The following is a 16,469-nucleotide window of genomic DNA, read 5'->3' on the forward strand; positions in this document are numbered from 1 at the left end:
TTGTGATGTATTTTTAAAGTAAAAGATCCATTAAAATTGCAATTACAAACTATATTTGTGATTGTCGCATTAGTCTACAATGGTTGAAAAAAGACTCTAATTGAATGAGGGTCAAGTGTGCGAGAAATGGTTATTTATGGCATTGTTTTAATAGTAAGGACAAAATACTTAAAAGTTGGATCATGAAAACATACCATCCAGAGCATTTAGTTAGATAATTGTAACTGGATATAAGAATAATTGCGATTCATGAATAATTGCTAATAGTTGCAAGTATGTCGTTAGCATGTTGGAGCATATAAGGCAAATGGTAATGAGTATAATTGTGAGGTTGAGAAAAGAGTTAACCATTGTATGGTTTGGTTATATATCAAAAAGAGACTAGAAGTCTTAAGAGCTAGGTACCATAGGTGCAATTTAGATTTTAATGGTGATTTTGGTTATGAGGTAATCGAGGGCAGGTATAAACACATGGTGAACATAAGACAAATACATTGCACTTGTCGACTTTGGAAAATAAAAGGAATTCCTTATTCACATGGAGTATTTGCAATTTACCATTCAGGTGATAGCCTTAAAGATTATGTATCGAATTGGCATAAACGAGAGACCTTCGTGAGGACGTATTCCTTTTCAACTCCATCGAACAATGAAGATGAATTATGGCTTCAATGTGAGAGAACATCACTTATTTTACCACCAAATGTGCAAAAGAAAAGAGGTAGGAAGAAAATGAATCGAAGGAGAATTTTGAAGAGCCAAAAGCAAGTGGAAAGAGATATCAAATATGGTCGAATAGTCTATTGCACTAAATGTGGAATGGAGGACCATAATAAAAAGGATTGTACAAGAATTCCAGTTGGAATTGTTAATCAATCGCCCACACGTATTCAATCTAACAAACATTGAATTTTTACTTTATCATTGATTAAAACGTAAATTCATAATTAACTGTTTTAATTGTGAGTCTTTATTCAAGTGCAACAGGTACAAGTGTAAATGTAGTACATAACATTGAAAATGTAGTAGGTAATTTTGAAATTTGTTGATTTCTAATCGTTTAATTTGTTGATTGTTAATGAGCATGTCCTAATATCGTTGTATATCATGAATTAAATATAGAAAAAAAGGTCAACGACTACATCCGGTACAAGTGCACCATAAAGGATTACTCGTATTCCTCCTCCTCCGGTAACACCATCAAATCGAGATCGACCTTTTCCTCATCTTCCTCGGACAACACCTCCCACTCCTCATATAGCACCATTTAATCCTGGTCTCGTGTTCCTCCTCCTCCCCGGACAACATCATCAAATCGAGTTCGACGTGTTCTTCATCCTCCTCAGACAATACCTCCTACTACTCATACATCACCATCAACTCAGGTCCCCTTGTTCCTCCTCCTACAACACCATCAAATTGAGGTCAACGTGTTCCTCATCCTCTTCGGACAACCCATCCTACTACTCAAACATCACCAACAAATCTAGTTCCCCTTGTTCCTCCTCCTACTTAGGAAGCACCATCAAATCCAGGTCCCCTTGTTACTCCTCGTTGGGCATCACCATCAAATTTAGGTCGATGTGTTCTTCATTATTGGACAGCACTAGTAAATCTCGCTCCCGTGTTCCTCTATCTCCCAGTAATTTCAACCGAATATTAATATTAATAACATGTAAAGTCCTAGACTCAACCTCTTCTACATGTGTATTGAAAATTGGTGCCATTTAATCACGTCACGTCATCAAGCCGACTGAGTTAATGTACAATGGAAAACCAGCTATAACGAGTGACAAACTACAAGAGATGGTCACAAAGAAGGAATTGATTATCACTAGGAAGAATTCTATAATTTCTTCTCAAGAGAGTAAGGCTGTATTAACAATGAAATATATATATTTAGTTATTTATTTATTTCTTTTTTGATAAAACTTCTATATGATTATGTTTTTGGTTTATATTTTTGGTTTGTTTATGGATAATGTTGATGAACAATGAAATCCGTTTGGTTTATGATTTTGGTTTGTTTATGGATAAAGTTTATGAACAATGATATCCGTTTGTTTTATGTTTTTGGTTTGTTTATGGATAATATTTATCAAATATTATGTTTATGGATATTTGTTATGAAATGTGATTTTTTTATGGACAATGGTTATGAATTAAGACTTGTTTATGGATAATTCTTATCAAATATTGTTTGCATATGAATATTAGTTAACAAATGAATATAACTGCCAATGCCACATGGTGCATATGTACCAAAAGTGTTAATTGTACAACTTATCATGATTTTTTAAATTTTATTAGGCTTGTTTAGTTGTCTCTATAAAATGTACACTTGATAGAGTAGAAGAATCCATTTACATGTTTGAAGCATATTCATATTAGACATGAGAGTCGATTAATAATTAAGGGCAGTATACTTAATTTTAATGCTCCAATTCGCATAATTTCTATATATAAATACGTCAAACAAATTGCATCCTACCACATATAAATGATGAATGTATAAACCAACTAAGATTTCACTGATAGTTCTCTCATTGTTCACTAACAGTTACATGAGCCATCTATAAAAAGTGATGAATTTGATATAAACAAACATATTTTGATTAACATCATATATTCATCTATAATACACAATCTTCAACACAATACATTATTCAAATTCATTTTCATTCCACAACACGCATAATTTCAAACTACAAACACAAATACATATATAAGACCAACATAGACACAAATACAATATATATCTTCCATTTCTTCTCTTTTCTTTCTTTGGATTTCATTGTTTCGATCTCTTCTTCCAATTGTTGAATCTTGACAGACTTTTCATTAAAAGAAGTAAGAAGACGGTTATGTATCTTGTGTAAATATTTCATTTCCTTGAAAAGTTGAAGAGTCCTTCAACTTAATTGAGGTTGCACAAAATCAAAGAAGCGACAACCTTCATTCTATAAATGACAAAAATGTAACAATGATTGAAATAACAAATGAATAAATAAAAAACGAAAAATTACCTTGTAATTTTGATATCTTATGAATATTCTTCCAAGGTTTGAAGTTTCTCCCAAGGTTGTCCAAATCGGACATTGTAGGCCACACTTACAATACACACTAGACATAAAACTTTGAAATGGACATTGGAAAGAAGTCATTATAAATCTGAAACTAGAAAAGGCTAAAATAGATGTTGATGAAGCTGAATCCAATCAACAGGGAGACAAAACTCAATCTCTCAATAACTTGTTCAAGGAAAAAGAGGTAATTTGAGTATCTTAACTTGTGAATTTGAATTATCAAACAACAAAAGAAATAACTAGGAAGAAAAATTCAAACACTTGTTTTTTTATATCTTAGCTTATATACTTGACCTAATATTTTCAAAATAGAGTTGTTGTTGTACGATTATATAATCTACTGCAAATAATAGGAATTATTACCCGATCCCACTTAAATTTGATAATTCTACCACTTCTGACTCTACTTTTGCAACTACTACCTCTACTGTAATTTCTCTATTAATAATTTCACTTCTATATCCTTCAACTGCTTTGTATGCTCGGTAATCTGACTCTGTTCCTTAGAACATGTCGTATATGAGCTGAAAGAAATATGTTAATTTTAGACCAATTACTCTAATAGAAGAAGAAACATGAAGAAAAAGAAAAACATACATCATCATTGCACAAAGTGATGATAATTTATCTTTATACCTGATAAAGTATTAAATAAATAAGAGAAAGTATTTATTTATCTCCTATTAATTAGGCTAAATATAATAATTAATTCTTATATTTTCTCAATTTAGTTATTTCTCTATTACTATTATAAATAGATAAATCTTGGTATCTGGAAGAACAATATCACTTCTCAATTCTACCAATAATATTTGGAAGCGTAAAGCTTGATAAACATAATTATATCTATTGGAAATCACAAGTTACTCCAATTATGATAGGTTATGATTTTATGGATATAGTAGAAGGAAATCTTTAAACTCCTCCAAAATTTCTTCAAGAAACAGATGGTCAAAATAATACAATTCAAATCAAGAATCCAAAGTTTAAACAATGGCGTATCCAAGATCAAAGGGTACTTGCATGGCTCTTTTTAACATTAACTGACGAGATTCGTCAACAAGTCTCAAAATCATCTTCGGCGCAAGAACTTTGGGAAACCCTAGAGAAAATATATGTTTCTCAATCAAAGAGTTGACTATTTCAGTTATAGAGTCAACTCCTAAACGCACATAAATGTAGTGACTCTCTTCTTAACTTCATTCAACACATCAAAAACATGTCAGATGCACTTATCGCCACCGGACAATATGTTTCTGATCAAGATATGCAACTAACTCTACTCAACGGGCTTGGAGACGAGTTCGAGCCGATAATGTGTGCTCTAACTTTCGGACAAGATCTATTGTTTAATGAGATGACAGACATCCTTATAAATCATGAACAACGACTCATATTCAAGAAAAAAATATTATTATGAAAATATTTCACGCTCAAACGTTTCGGCAAATGTTGCTTGTATTTATGGGCACAGAGACGGAAAAAACCAAAGACAGAACCAAGACAATAATCGTTCGCAATGTAATTTTTGTCATAATATTGGTCATCGTTTCAAAAGTTGTTTTTATAATCCATCTTGTCAAATATGTAATGTACAAGGACATAATGCTCTCGAGTGCCCTCGTTTTAATCCTTCTACAAATCCTACGACAATGTTAGTTACATCGTCTACTATTGTAGATACCACTTTGTGTCCAGATTCAGGTGTTACCAATCATATTACTTCCGATCTTAATAATCTACACGTACATGCTCCTTATACAGGCACTCAAACTATTAAAGTCGGAAACGGTATGCCTCTGAATATTTATAATATTGGTACCACTAAAATTTTAAATCAACAAAAATCTCTCTACATACATAATATCTTACACATTCCGGATATTACTAAAAATCTAATGAGTGTCACGAGATTTTCATCAGATAATAACGAATTTTTTGAATTCCACCTGAATGTTTGTCTTATTAACGTTTGAGATACGAAGATAGTGCTTCTTAAGGGATTACTCAAGGATGGACTTTATTGCATTGAACCTACTGAAAGTTTGTTTTCAATATGTTCTAATAAACAAGTATTTATTGATATTCGATCTCCGGCTCAAATTTGGCATTCACGACTTGGACATCCTTCTAGCGCTACTACATTTTTAGTTATATCACACTTTAAATTACCAGTTTTAGGTAGTAATACTATTTATTTTTTTAGATCATGTCAATATGGAAAAGCACATAAACTACCTTTTTCGGCTTCAAAATCTACATTTATGACTCCTTTAGACCTAATTCATTCGGATGTTTGGGAATCTGCTCCTGAATTTTCGTCTATTGGTTGTCGTTATTTCGTATATTTTGTGGATGATTTTAGCAAATTCACATGGATATATCCGCTAAAGAAAAAGTCTGATATTTTGAATACGTTTATTAACTTTCTTCGACTTGTTGAAAATTTATTTAGTCGTAAAATCAAAATATTACAAACTGATTGGGGAGGAGAATAAAGAAATTTCAAATAATTAACGGATAATCATGGTATTTTATATCGTTTATCTTGCCCACATACTAGTGAGCAAAACAGTATTGCTGAACGAAAAATTCATCATATTACGGAAAATGGTCTCACTTTATTGGCTTATGCGTCTATATCACTACATTATTGTAGTGAAGCTTTTTAAACAACCACATATCTTATCAATCATCTTCCTACTCCGACATTACATCAACGTTCACCATTCGAGACTATATTTAACTCTTCTCCTGACTATGTTTTTTTAAAGACATTTGGGTGTTCTTGTTATCCACTCCGTACAATCAACACAAACTCGATTTTCATACTACTGAATGTGATTTCCTTGGTTACAGTTCATCTCATAAAGGTTATAAGTGTCTTCATATTCCGTCTGGACGAATATTTATCTCTTGACACATCACTTTTGACGAACTCAATTTTCCTTTCAAAAGTAAGGACCTTGTGCACTTGTCTAAATCACAAGAAGATAATGAGACATCTCTTCCAACAAGTATACTTAATTCATCAATACCACCTCTATTATCTCATAACAATTCACTGTCTCCATCATCACCCTCTTCGACCTCCACAACATCACTAAACACTATATCATCTTCTTCTACTACTATTATTGTTCCTTCAACACAACTAATTATCACAATAGTTAATGCACATAAATCTTCTACTCATCAGATGATCACATGTAATAAAGCACGATTTATGTTCTCATCAGCTTTCACTACTGTTTCTTTCGCTACTACACATACATGTTTTACTAAAGCTAATAAAGATCCACAATGGTGTCTTGTCATGACAAATGAATATAGTGCTCTTATTCAGAATAAAGCATGGTCTCTTATTTCTCGTACACCATCTCATAATCTTGTTGGATGTAATTGGGTTTTCAAACTCAAGCATAAAGTTGACGGGTCTATTGATCGACATAAAGCACGTCTTGTGGCTAAAGGATTCCATCAACAACAAGGTATTGATTATGAAGAGACATTCAGTCCTATGGCAAAACCCACTACTATTTGTGTTATTCTTTCTTTGGCAATATCTTATCAATGGTTCATTCATCAACTTGATATTAGCAATGCATTTCTTCATGGGTCTCTATAAGAAGAAGTTTACATGGCACAACCACTCGGTTTTGTCCATCCAGATTTTCCTAATCATATATGCAAACTTCATAAAGCAATATATAGTCTTAAACAGTCTCCTTGTGCTTGGTATGCTACTCTCCAGACTTCTCTACTATCTCTTGATTTCATAGAATCAAAATCTAACACGGCTCTCTTCACGTATCAAGCACCTCAAATAATAGCATACTTTTTAGTATATGTGGACGATATTATTCTTACAAACAACTCTAAATCGTTTCTAACAAAAATTATATTTCAATTAAATAAATTATTCTCTGTTAAAGATTTATGTCAACTACATTATTTTCTTGGAATAGAAGCCACTCGTACCAAAGATGGCTTATTTCTTTCTAATCCAAGTATATTGATGATATTCTCACTCGGGCTAATATGCTTCAAGCAAAGCCATTACACACTCCCGTCTCTGTTGGCTCATCTCTTTCTAAACATGATGGTGATCATTTATCTAATATGTTTCTCTATCGTAGTATAGTAGGGTCTCTACAATATCTTATACTAACTCGTCCAGAGTTAGCCTTTGCTGTCAATCGAGCTTGTCAATTCATACAAACTCCCACATCTTCTCATTGGGGAGCGGTTAAACGTATTCTTCAATATCTTCGTCATACTCCTCATCATGGGATCTTTCTTCGTCCAAATTCACAATTCACTCTTGTTGTCTACTCTTATGCTGACTGGGCAAGATGTCCCGATGATCACCATTCAACAATTGGCTTTTGTATTTTTCTAGGTGACAACCTCATTTCTTGGAATTCTAAGAAACAACAAGTAGTTGCTCGCTCTAGTACTAAATCTGAAGCATATACAATTGCTGATCTTTGTTGGATTCAATCTCTACTTAGTGAACTTCGAGTATCACTTTCTTCTTCCCTGGTTCTATGGTGTGATAATATTGGTATCGCATTCTTATTAGCAAATCCGGTATTTCATGCTTGCACAAAACATATTGAAATCGATTTTCACTTTGTTCGAAAAAAAGTTGCTCGTAAACAATTACTCATCCAGTACATTCCTATTGAAGATCGAGTGGCTGATATCTTCACCAAAGGTCTTTCTTTTCATCGATTTGCTCTTTTACGTAGCAAACTTACAGTTTGTGCCTCACCTTTTCGCTTGAAAGGAATGATAAATTATTAAATAAATAAGAGAAATTATTTATTTATCTCCTATTAACTATTAATTAGGCTAAATATAATAATTAATTCCTATATTTTTTCAATTTAGTTATTTCTACTATTATAAATAACTATTATAAATAGATAAAATATTATTCATTCAATCAATAATATTATTTCAATCTTTTTCTCTTTAAGAACTCAATCAAATATTTTTTGTTTATTTTATCAATTCTAGAAATCAAACTATACCTTAGATAAAATTACAGACAAATAAGACGGTATAAAGCTTAGAAAAGTATACACGCATTTGTATTTCTATGAAAAGATTAATGATAGAGAAATGACATATTTATGAATATGCTTTGCATGTAGGATTGTGAAATGAGGTGTTATTATTGTTGAAATAGAGAGTATGCGATGCAAATTGTGGAAAATCGGAAGTAAGTAAATCAGACCACAAACGTTCTTCGATTGACAAAATAGACCGACAAGTGATGGAATGCGGCAAAAATCAAAATCATTGAAGTTCAAGTTCGAAGTCAAGCGCCGAGGGAAATAAGGTGTCGTCGATAGATGTACGCGTTTTTATTTTGGGTTTGGATGTATTCGAATTTTTTTTTTGATTTTTTTTTAAATAATTAACATTTAAAAATAAAGCACGTCATAAATATTTTGTTTTTAATTATAAAAGCCTATAGCGTTTTTTTGACTGACCGTTCATATTAGTTATAATAAAAACTTCAATTTGTACCAATCTGATAATGCGAACCCTAAATTGTGAAGTTAAAAGAATATATCTTAAATTGTAATTGCCTCAATTAAAAGTCCCAAATTATTATTATGGTCTTGTATAAATATTAAATAAAATTTATTATATAAACATTAAAATAAATTTATAGAGTGCAATGTATTATAATAAAAGTCAAAACTAAACTAATTAAACTGGATAAGTCAAATAAAAAAAATTGATAAATTTTGCACGTTTAAAGTGTATTTAATTTAATTTTAATGTTTATATAATATATTTTATTTAATATTTATATAACATATCATTTAGATAAAAATATTTATTTTATTATAATTTTATTTTATTGTTGATGTAATATATTTATTTAAATATATATAATATATTATTTTGATAAAAATATGTATTTTATTTTAATAAATTTCAAATTCTTTTAAAACCCTAAATGTGTGCCTCTTCTCCTCCTTTCCACTTAACTCCCCTATTAATATGGGTTCAAATTTATTTTTTAAAACCCTTAAATGTCTACCGCATTTCTTCATCTCCTTCTTTTAGTATTCCTCCTTCCCTATGTTTAAAACCTATATTTATATAATATATTATTTTGATAAAATATATATTTTATTGTAATTTAATTGAGAAGGGGTAGGGAGAGAATTTGAAAGAAAATGACGTGTCACCACATTAATAACTGAAAAAAATAAAGGATGAGGAGTAGGAAATCAATTGGGCTCCACTTAATTACATCTCTAATCACTAATAAAAAAGACTCAATAACAACGGTAGGAGTCGTCGGTAATGGGATATAAGTCGTCGCTATAAATAATTTGGGACAATGAAAAAGCAGTCATCAGTCCGGCATTGTCGTTATTGCCCAAATACACATACAACGACCAATTTAGTACCGTCGCCATAAAGCTCTCTATGCCGACGACTTTCACCGTCGCCATAGAATAGTCTATAACGACCACTCTTACCGTCTCCATATAGGACTCTATGACGACCACTCTTGCCGTCGCCATAAAGGACTTTATCACGACCACTCTTACCATCGCCATTAAAGACTCTATGACGACCACTCTTACCGTCGTCATAAAATGTTTTGTCATGACAACTCTTACCCTCACCATTGAGTAACCTATTTATAATGTTAATTTTAAAAATATTAAAACAAACTAAATAATATTTTTAAAACATTAACCAAACATAGAATATTATAAAATATTTAGTTTTAAGGTTTTAATAAACCATTTTCTAACTTACCATTTTACAGTAATTATATCACAACTATTTCCTTATTACAAAAAGAAAATCGAAATTGCTTTATAATTTTAACCAAATTACCAATTTCAAGCAAGACGATTGAGAAAGTTTCAGAAAAAAATTCATCCATTCCACTCTACACTTCAAAATGAATCCTCCTTACAACACACAAATTGGATATACTTCATGCACCTGAACACAAAACAAAAGAGAATTATGCATAAATCTTACACAACTATTAGATCATTCTACTTAATCGATTCTGAACCACAAATATCAACTATATAATATTCCTTTTAAACGTATTGATACATAAATAATATCAAATCCTAATATCAGTATATCCTTCATGATCACTCTATTTGTTTGATTTTGAACCATAAAAATCAACTATATAATATTCATTTTACAAATATTGATACATAAATTATCTCAAATCTTAATATCAATATAGCATTAATGATAATTCTACTTGATCGATTCTAAACCATAAAGATCAACTATATTAAATATACGTCAAAGGAGAGAAAAGGGATGTGAGAAAACCTGAGCAAAGAGAGCAATACACCGTTGACACCTAGAAAAGCAATCATGTCCCTTACATTTTGAGTCAATTGAGATTTCTATTATAACTGTGCTCTTATATAAATTGTTATAAAAAAATTACTCTACAACTTACAAAAACAAAAGTCTTCAATATTTTTTTTGAAAATTTCCATCTTTATGAATTTGAAGTACCTATAAATAATATGAAAAATTAATTGCAATCAACCAACATAATATTTATATAACAAATTATTTTGATAAAATATTTATTTTATTGTTGATGTAATATAATTATTTAAATATATATAATACATTATTTTGATAAAAATATGTATTTTATTTTAATAAATTTTAAATTCTAATTCTAATTACATCTTTAACAAACACACCCTAAATGAGAAATGATTGATTTGGAGAGGGTATTATGAAAAAATAACAAATTTTATATTTCTTTAAACTTTATTATTTTTTCAATAAGTATTGACAAGTCAGTTCTCTCTCATTCTCTTTCCCAAATTTCCTCATTTTTTAAACCCTAAATGTACAACCACTTTTTTAAAACCTTAAATGTGTCGCCACTTTTTTAAAACCTTAATGTTCGGCCTCTCCTCCTTTCCTTTTAGCATTCCTCTTTTCCCCTAAATGTTTAAAATCAAACTCTTTTTTAAAACTGCAAAGGTCTATCTTCCTTCTTTTCCCTCACCTCTCATCCTTATCTTCTTTTTCGTAGCTAGATTGAGTCTTCTTTCTAGTAACGGCTTATGCCATTCATAAGCACTTATTCATAAGTCTTCTTTCTAGTAACGGCTTATGTCATTCATAAGAACTTATTCATAAGTGTTATCAGCCATAGATGCAACAGCCTCATGATCAGATGTCGAACTGCCAACAGCTGGTGGAACCCATTGGAAGTTTGATTCACCTCCAATAGTACTGTAAGTGGATAATTGATGATGTTGTTTATTCTGGTTGTCCACTTCTAAAGGATTTGTAGTTTTATTCTGATAATTGTTTTTCGACAGGGAAGTTTACGTTTAATATAAATTTTAAAATATTCATGCATTATCCTGCTATGCTTATTTACAGTAAGTCAATAAATATATCTAAATATTTTGATATTTTAACAAATGGGCTGCACTAGCCCGAGGGCTTGCCGGGCTTATCCTAGGGCCGGCCTGATCATCATCAATATCCACTGTACCATTAAAGTTGAATAAAACTTCCAATGAGTTCAGTTATTTTCAAGGTTTTAAAATACGCGGTCCGACCGCCGGTCCAACCAGTCGGACCGTGAAACGGGTGATTAACCGTACCGGTTATTAGCTTCAATACGTGAACCTTACGAACCGGTTAAGATCCGGTTGGACCGGACGGTTCGGACGGAAAAGTGATCCCGAAATTTCTGGTTGGAAAGGTTTTCTCTCTCCAAACACCAAAATTTCTGCAACAATCCTTTTTTCTGAACTTAACCTTCGTTTCTGTATTTTGTTGTTGGCGTTACTGCCTGTAATCTTTGCCTAATCTTTGCCTACGGTTTAAATAATCAATTGTAGAAGGGAAGAAAGATTGTGATGAGACTATGAGACTGGGAAGAGAAGAAAGATTGGGAAGATAAGAGAAAGAGAAGAAGGGATAGAAAGAGAAGAAGGGATGGGAAGAAAGAGTGGACAGGGAAGAGAAGAAGGGATAGAAAGAGAAGAAAGGATGAGACGGGATGGAAAGAGAAGAAGGACTGTGTAATTTGAAGGGATGGAAGAAGGACTGTGTGATGTGAAGGGATGGGACGGGAGAGGACGGGACGGAAAGAGAAGAAAGGACTGTGATGGGAAGGAATGGAAAGAGAGAGAAATAAAGAGAAAGAGAAAAAAAAATATGCATAATATTACCTGGTTTGACAGGTGGTTGATACGGTTGAACCTGTTGAACCGGAATTCGTCCAAAAAACCGGTTTGATCACCGGAACGGTTTTTCAAAACCTTGGTTTTTTTGACAAATTTATAGCGTTTCGACATTTGCAAAAGTTTGTTGCATCTACAATTGATAAAGCTTGACGACACAAACAACTACACCATCTACAATGAAGAAGACTCGATATAGACCCGCAAATTTTGAAAAAGAGGAGAGACTGCTGGCATTTAGGTTTTAAATCAGACAACATTTAGGTTTTAAAGGTTTTAAATCAAGACATTTAAGGTTTTAAAAAAGAATTTCATAGCCGTTAAAAGTTCTAATAGAGTTAGGTTTTAAATATTTAGAGTGCTTGTGGATGAAATTGGAATTCTAACTTTTTAATATTAATAAGTAATAAATCTCATTTAGCAACATGCATGTATAAGTATTAGTATAAACTATTAAAAATATTTATTTAAACAATAATATGTAATATTCAAATTGGTACATTTAATTTTTTATTATTATTTTACTCTAGCTCTCATATCTTATTCCCTTTTTCTCTCTAATTATTTATTTATTTATATTTATATATTTTTATTTATAATATATTTAAGGTTTTATTATACATAAAAAAATATATATTTAAGAGATAAGTTAATAATTCATTATAATTTAAAAAAAAAAAAAATTGACACTTTAATTATTAAATTTAAATTTATTTATTATTATTTTATAATTAATTAGAAGAGAAATGATTGGGAGAGGAAATTTGAAGGAGAGAATAGGGAAGGAAATGATGTGGACAATTTGATTAGCAAAAAAATAACAAATTTTTTTTTATCTTCTCTCTCCTCATTTTTTATCATTTTTCAACCAGTGATATAGTGACACATCATTCCTTTCCTTAAATTCTCTCCCCTATCACTCCTCTAATTAGAGTATAATAACAAGAAGTTAAATGTAACAATTTTGAATATTTTACATAAGCATATAATTATATATATTTAAATAAGATATATATATTCCTTCCAATAACAACGATAGTTAAGGGGCTTAAATCTATTATTTGTAAAGAATTATAATATTAAAAATATTTATATAATATAATATATTTTATTTTTAATTTATAATATTTAAATTAATTTTTATTTAATTTTAATTACTTAGAGAGATAAAAGGGTAGTTTCGGAAATAGAATGAACAAGGTGAGTAGAAGCGTTCAGCTATATTGAGTCGGTTCCAAAGGGGGACAATAGCAAGTTCGGAAGAGACGACGTTCAATCAATCAATCGGCGATGGCAGCCATCTTCGCTCGCAAATCTTGGTCCGCTCTTCGCTCGCGTCACCTAGTAAGTTCAGAATCTCTTCCCCTCTTCCTATCTTCTACGCGAACTTGTATGCATATTCCACTGATTTACACTTCTATCTGAAGCTTGATTATTTAGGGTTATCGAACGCCGCATCTCTCGATACGTTATATCTGGACATTTTATCCTTATTATATGGCCGCTTTCGTGAATTCATCCTGTATCGGATCCCGATTTAATCCCATTAGGGCTTGAAAGTTGAAATCTGTAACTGTTTAATCGATTCAATCCAGAGAAATCCTACCTACTTTGATTTTGAGCTGCAAGTATTATTTTGACATGATTATTGCACATTTTGAGTAGCTATCATTTGTTCTTGGAAGATTAAAATCCACTAGAATGTTACCAAAGGTATATAATGTAATACATTAAGGCACTCAAACGCCTATTTGATCTTTCAGAATTTAGTTTAAGAAACATTGAGTGTCTTTTCTATGTTGTTTTCATACTGCTCTTTATAAATGATCTGAAAATTCTTACAGGCCTTGGCTGGACAATCATGGAAGAATCAGGAGCATATAGGGTTGGACTTCGCTACCAGATCATTCTCCGTCAGACAATCCTTCCCAGTTTCTAGAGGTTTCTGCACTTATTTTCTTGTTATAAGGTTATAAGGATCATTGTATATCTTTCTTATATATGGGAGGGAGCTAAACAAATATGATTTGCCTAATCAACTGTACATATGATTTACCAAAGTAACCATTACCTTGTTTAATATGTGGGAACCATACCACACATATATCTATTTCTTTTCAATTATTTTCACAAATCTTAATATGCTTCAACTGGGGCATACAACTAGACTTTCATTACCTTTGGAATGACATTGTTATTCAATTGAATGGAATAACAATTAGTTCATGAATAGCATGTGTTACTGACTGGTTGATCTTTTTATTATTGATTTGGTCTCATTACAATTGTTATGAGAAGAAGTAGTTCTTAAATTTCTTCTCTCAACAAAATGGAGATTTAATACTTCAATGTTTAAAATGTCTGAGTTTTGAATTTTTTGCAATTCATTCTGAGGAAATTGTCTGTCTTTATATAATAAGGGGCTTGCTATAATGAAACTGCTTACATTAGCATCAAAACAAATTCATAACATTTTCTTTGTAAGCTCACTCGTTCCCCTTGTATCCCAAATTTTAGCTGATGAAGAAAGAGAGCAACTTTCAAAAGAGATGTCAAAGGACTGGAGTGCTGGTAATATAGATAATTTCCATAGTTTGCTGTATATTAATGTATCAATGCTAAACTTTATAATGCATTATGCCCAATCGCAGTGTTTGAGCGAAGTATAAATACATTATTTCTCACTGAAATGGTTCGAGGACTGAGTTTGACACTCAAGTACTTCTTTGAGCAAAAAGTTACTGTAAGTTTCTTATACAGTAGTTGACTTCCACAAAACATATTGATTTCCTGCTAAATTTGTTCAATTTTTGTATACCTTCAGATCAATTACCCATTTGAAAAGGGCCCTTTAAGCCCTCGTTTCCGTGGAGAACATGCACTTCGACGTTATCCTACAGGGGAGGAGCGGTGTATTGCTTGTAAACTTTGTGAAGCCGTAAGTATTCAGTTTATAACATCTTATTTTGGATTTAAGCAATAAAATATGATAGTTTACGGAAACAAGTCAACATTACACTTCTTAAGCACCTATTGTACCCATTCAGAAACACTTTATGTATATGAATCTGAACTAGACGAGAAACCACCAATAAATTTTTTAATATGCATATGACTAAGTTTTGTTTCCAAACATGTTCTCGTATAGATTCATATCCTGATGATGAATTATCGAATTATCCTTCAATAAATTTCTTAACCTATTTCTGACTATGTTTTGTTTTCAAACGTGATCTCACCTTAACAGAAAAAAATGTTTCCATAACAAAGGAAAACATGTGCATCAAGGGTTATAAACAGTATCTAGGAAAGCAAATATATATAGGTTTCACTTATTTTTATCGGTCTTCTAACTTAATTTTTGCCACGTTTGTTCAAATTTATGAGGCAGCTATGCAATAGGAATAAAAAAGAGAAAATTTAGGATTTCTTTAAACCAATGTTTTGTGTGGCAGATATGCCCGGCTCAAGCAATCACAATTGAGGCTGAGGAACGAGAAGATGGAAGCCGAAGAACAACCAGGTAAATAAAAACCCTCCTATATTATTGTTTGTTTGATAATGGAGTAAAGTTAAATCTCCCATCCTTAAATAAAAATCCATTTTTTTAGGTACGACATTGATATGACCAAGTGCATCTACTGTGGATTCTGTCAAGAGGCTTGTCCTGTTGATGCAATTGTTGAAGGACCCAACTTTGAGTTTGCGACCGAAACTCATGAGGTATGTGAAGGAAGTTTAAATGAAGAAGGTCTCAACTAACTAACTTACTAACTATCCCGGAAATATAACTACCTTTTGTGATATGTATTTCAGGAGCTACTGTACGATAAAGAGAAGTTACTGGAGAATGGAGACAGATGGGAAACTGAGATTGCTGAGAATCTCAGGTCTGAGAGTCTATATCGTTGATGCGATTTGAATATATAGACCTGAGGGGAGAATTTCCATACTTTTGTTTGTAAGCTGGAGTAAATAAACAGATCTGAAAGATGGTCTGGAATATTATTATGATTTTTATTGGTATTATGTTTTTTCATTGATGAATTAAAGCATCAAGGGAAGCAATTTAAGTTGAAGAAACAAGTTTCTTATTTGCTTCCATTTGAGGTTTGGCGCTTAACAATTGTTTTCATTTGTA

The 16,469-nt window shown here is 31.5% G+C and overlaps 1 protein-coding gene across 1 annotated transcript; it reads left to right on the top strand.

The window, feature by feature from the left end:
- Positions 1 to 13,527: 13,527 nt before the first annotated feature.
- Positions 13,528 to 16,469, top strand: LOC124914456 (NADH-ubiquinone oxidoreductase subunit 8). The gene is made up of 8 exons (XM_047455009.1): positions 13,528 to 13,672; positions 14,173 to 14,269; positions 14,846 to 14,899; positions 14,980 to 15,071; positions 15,153 to 15,266; positions 15,784 to 15,851; positions 15,940 to 16,051; positions 16,145 to 16,469. Exons 1-8 carry the CDS (start codon positions 13,619 to 13,621, stop codon positions 16,238 to 16,240), a joined length of 687 nt encoding a protein of 228 aa, XP_047310965.1. The 5' UTR covers positions 13,528 to 13,618; the 3' UTR covers positions 16,241 to 16,469.

This window comes from Impatiens glandulifera, chromosome 9 (genome assembly GCF_907164915.1).
Source record: "Impatiens glandulifera chromosome 9, dImpGla2.1, whole genome shotgun sequence".
NCBI classification, from domain to species: Eukaryota; Viridiplantae; Streptophyta; class Magnoliopsida; order Ericales; family Balsaminaceae; genus Impatiens; species Impatiens glandulifera.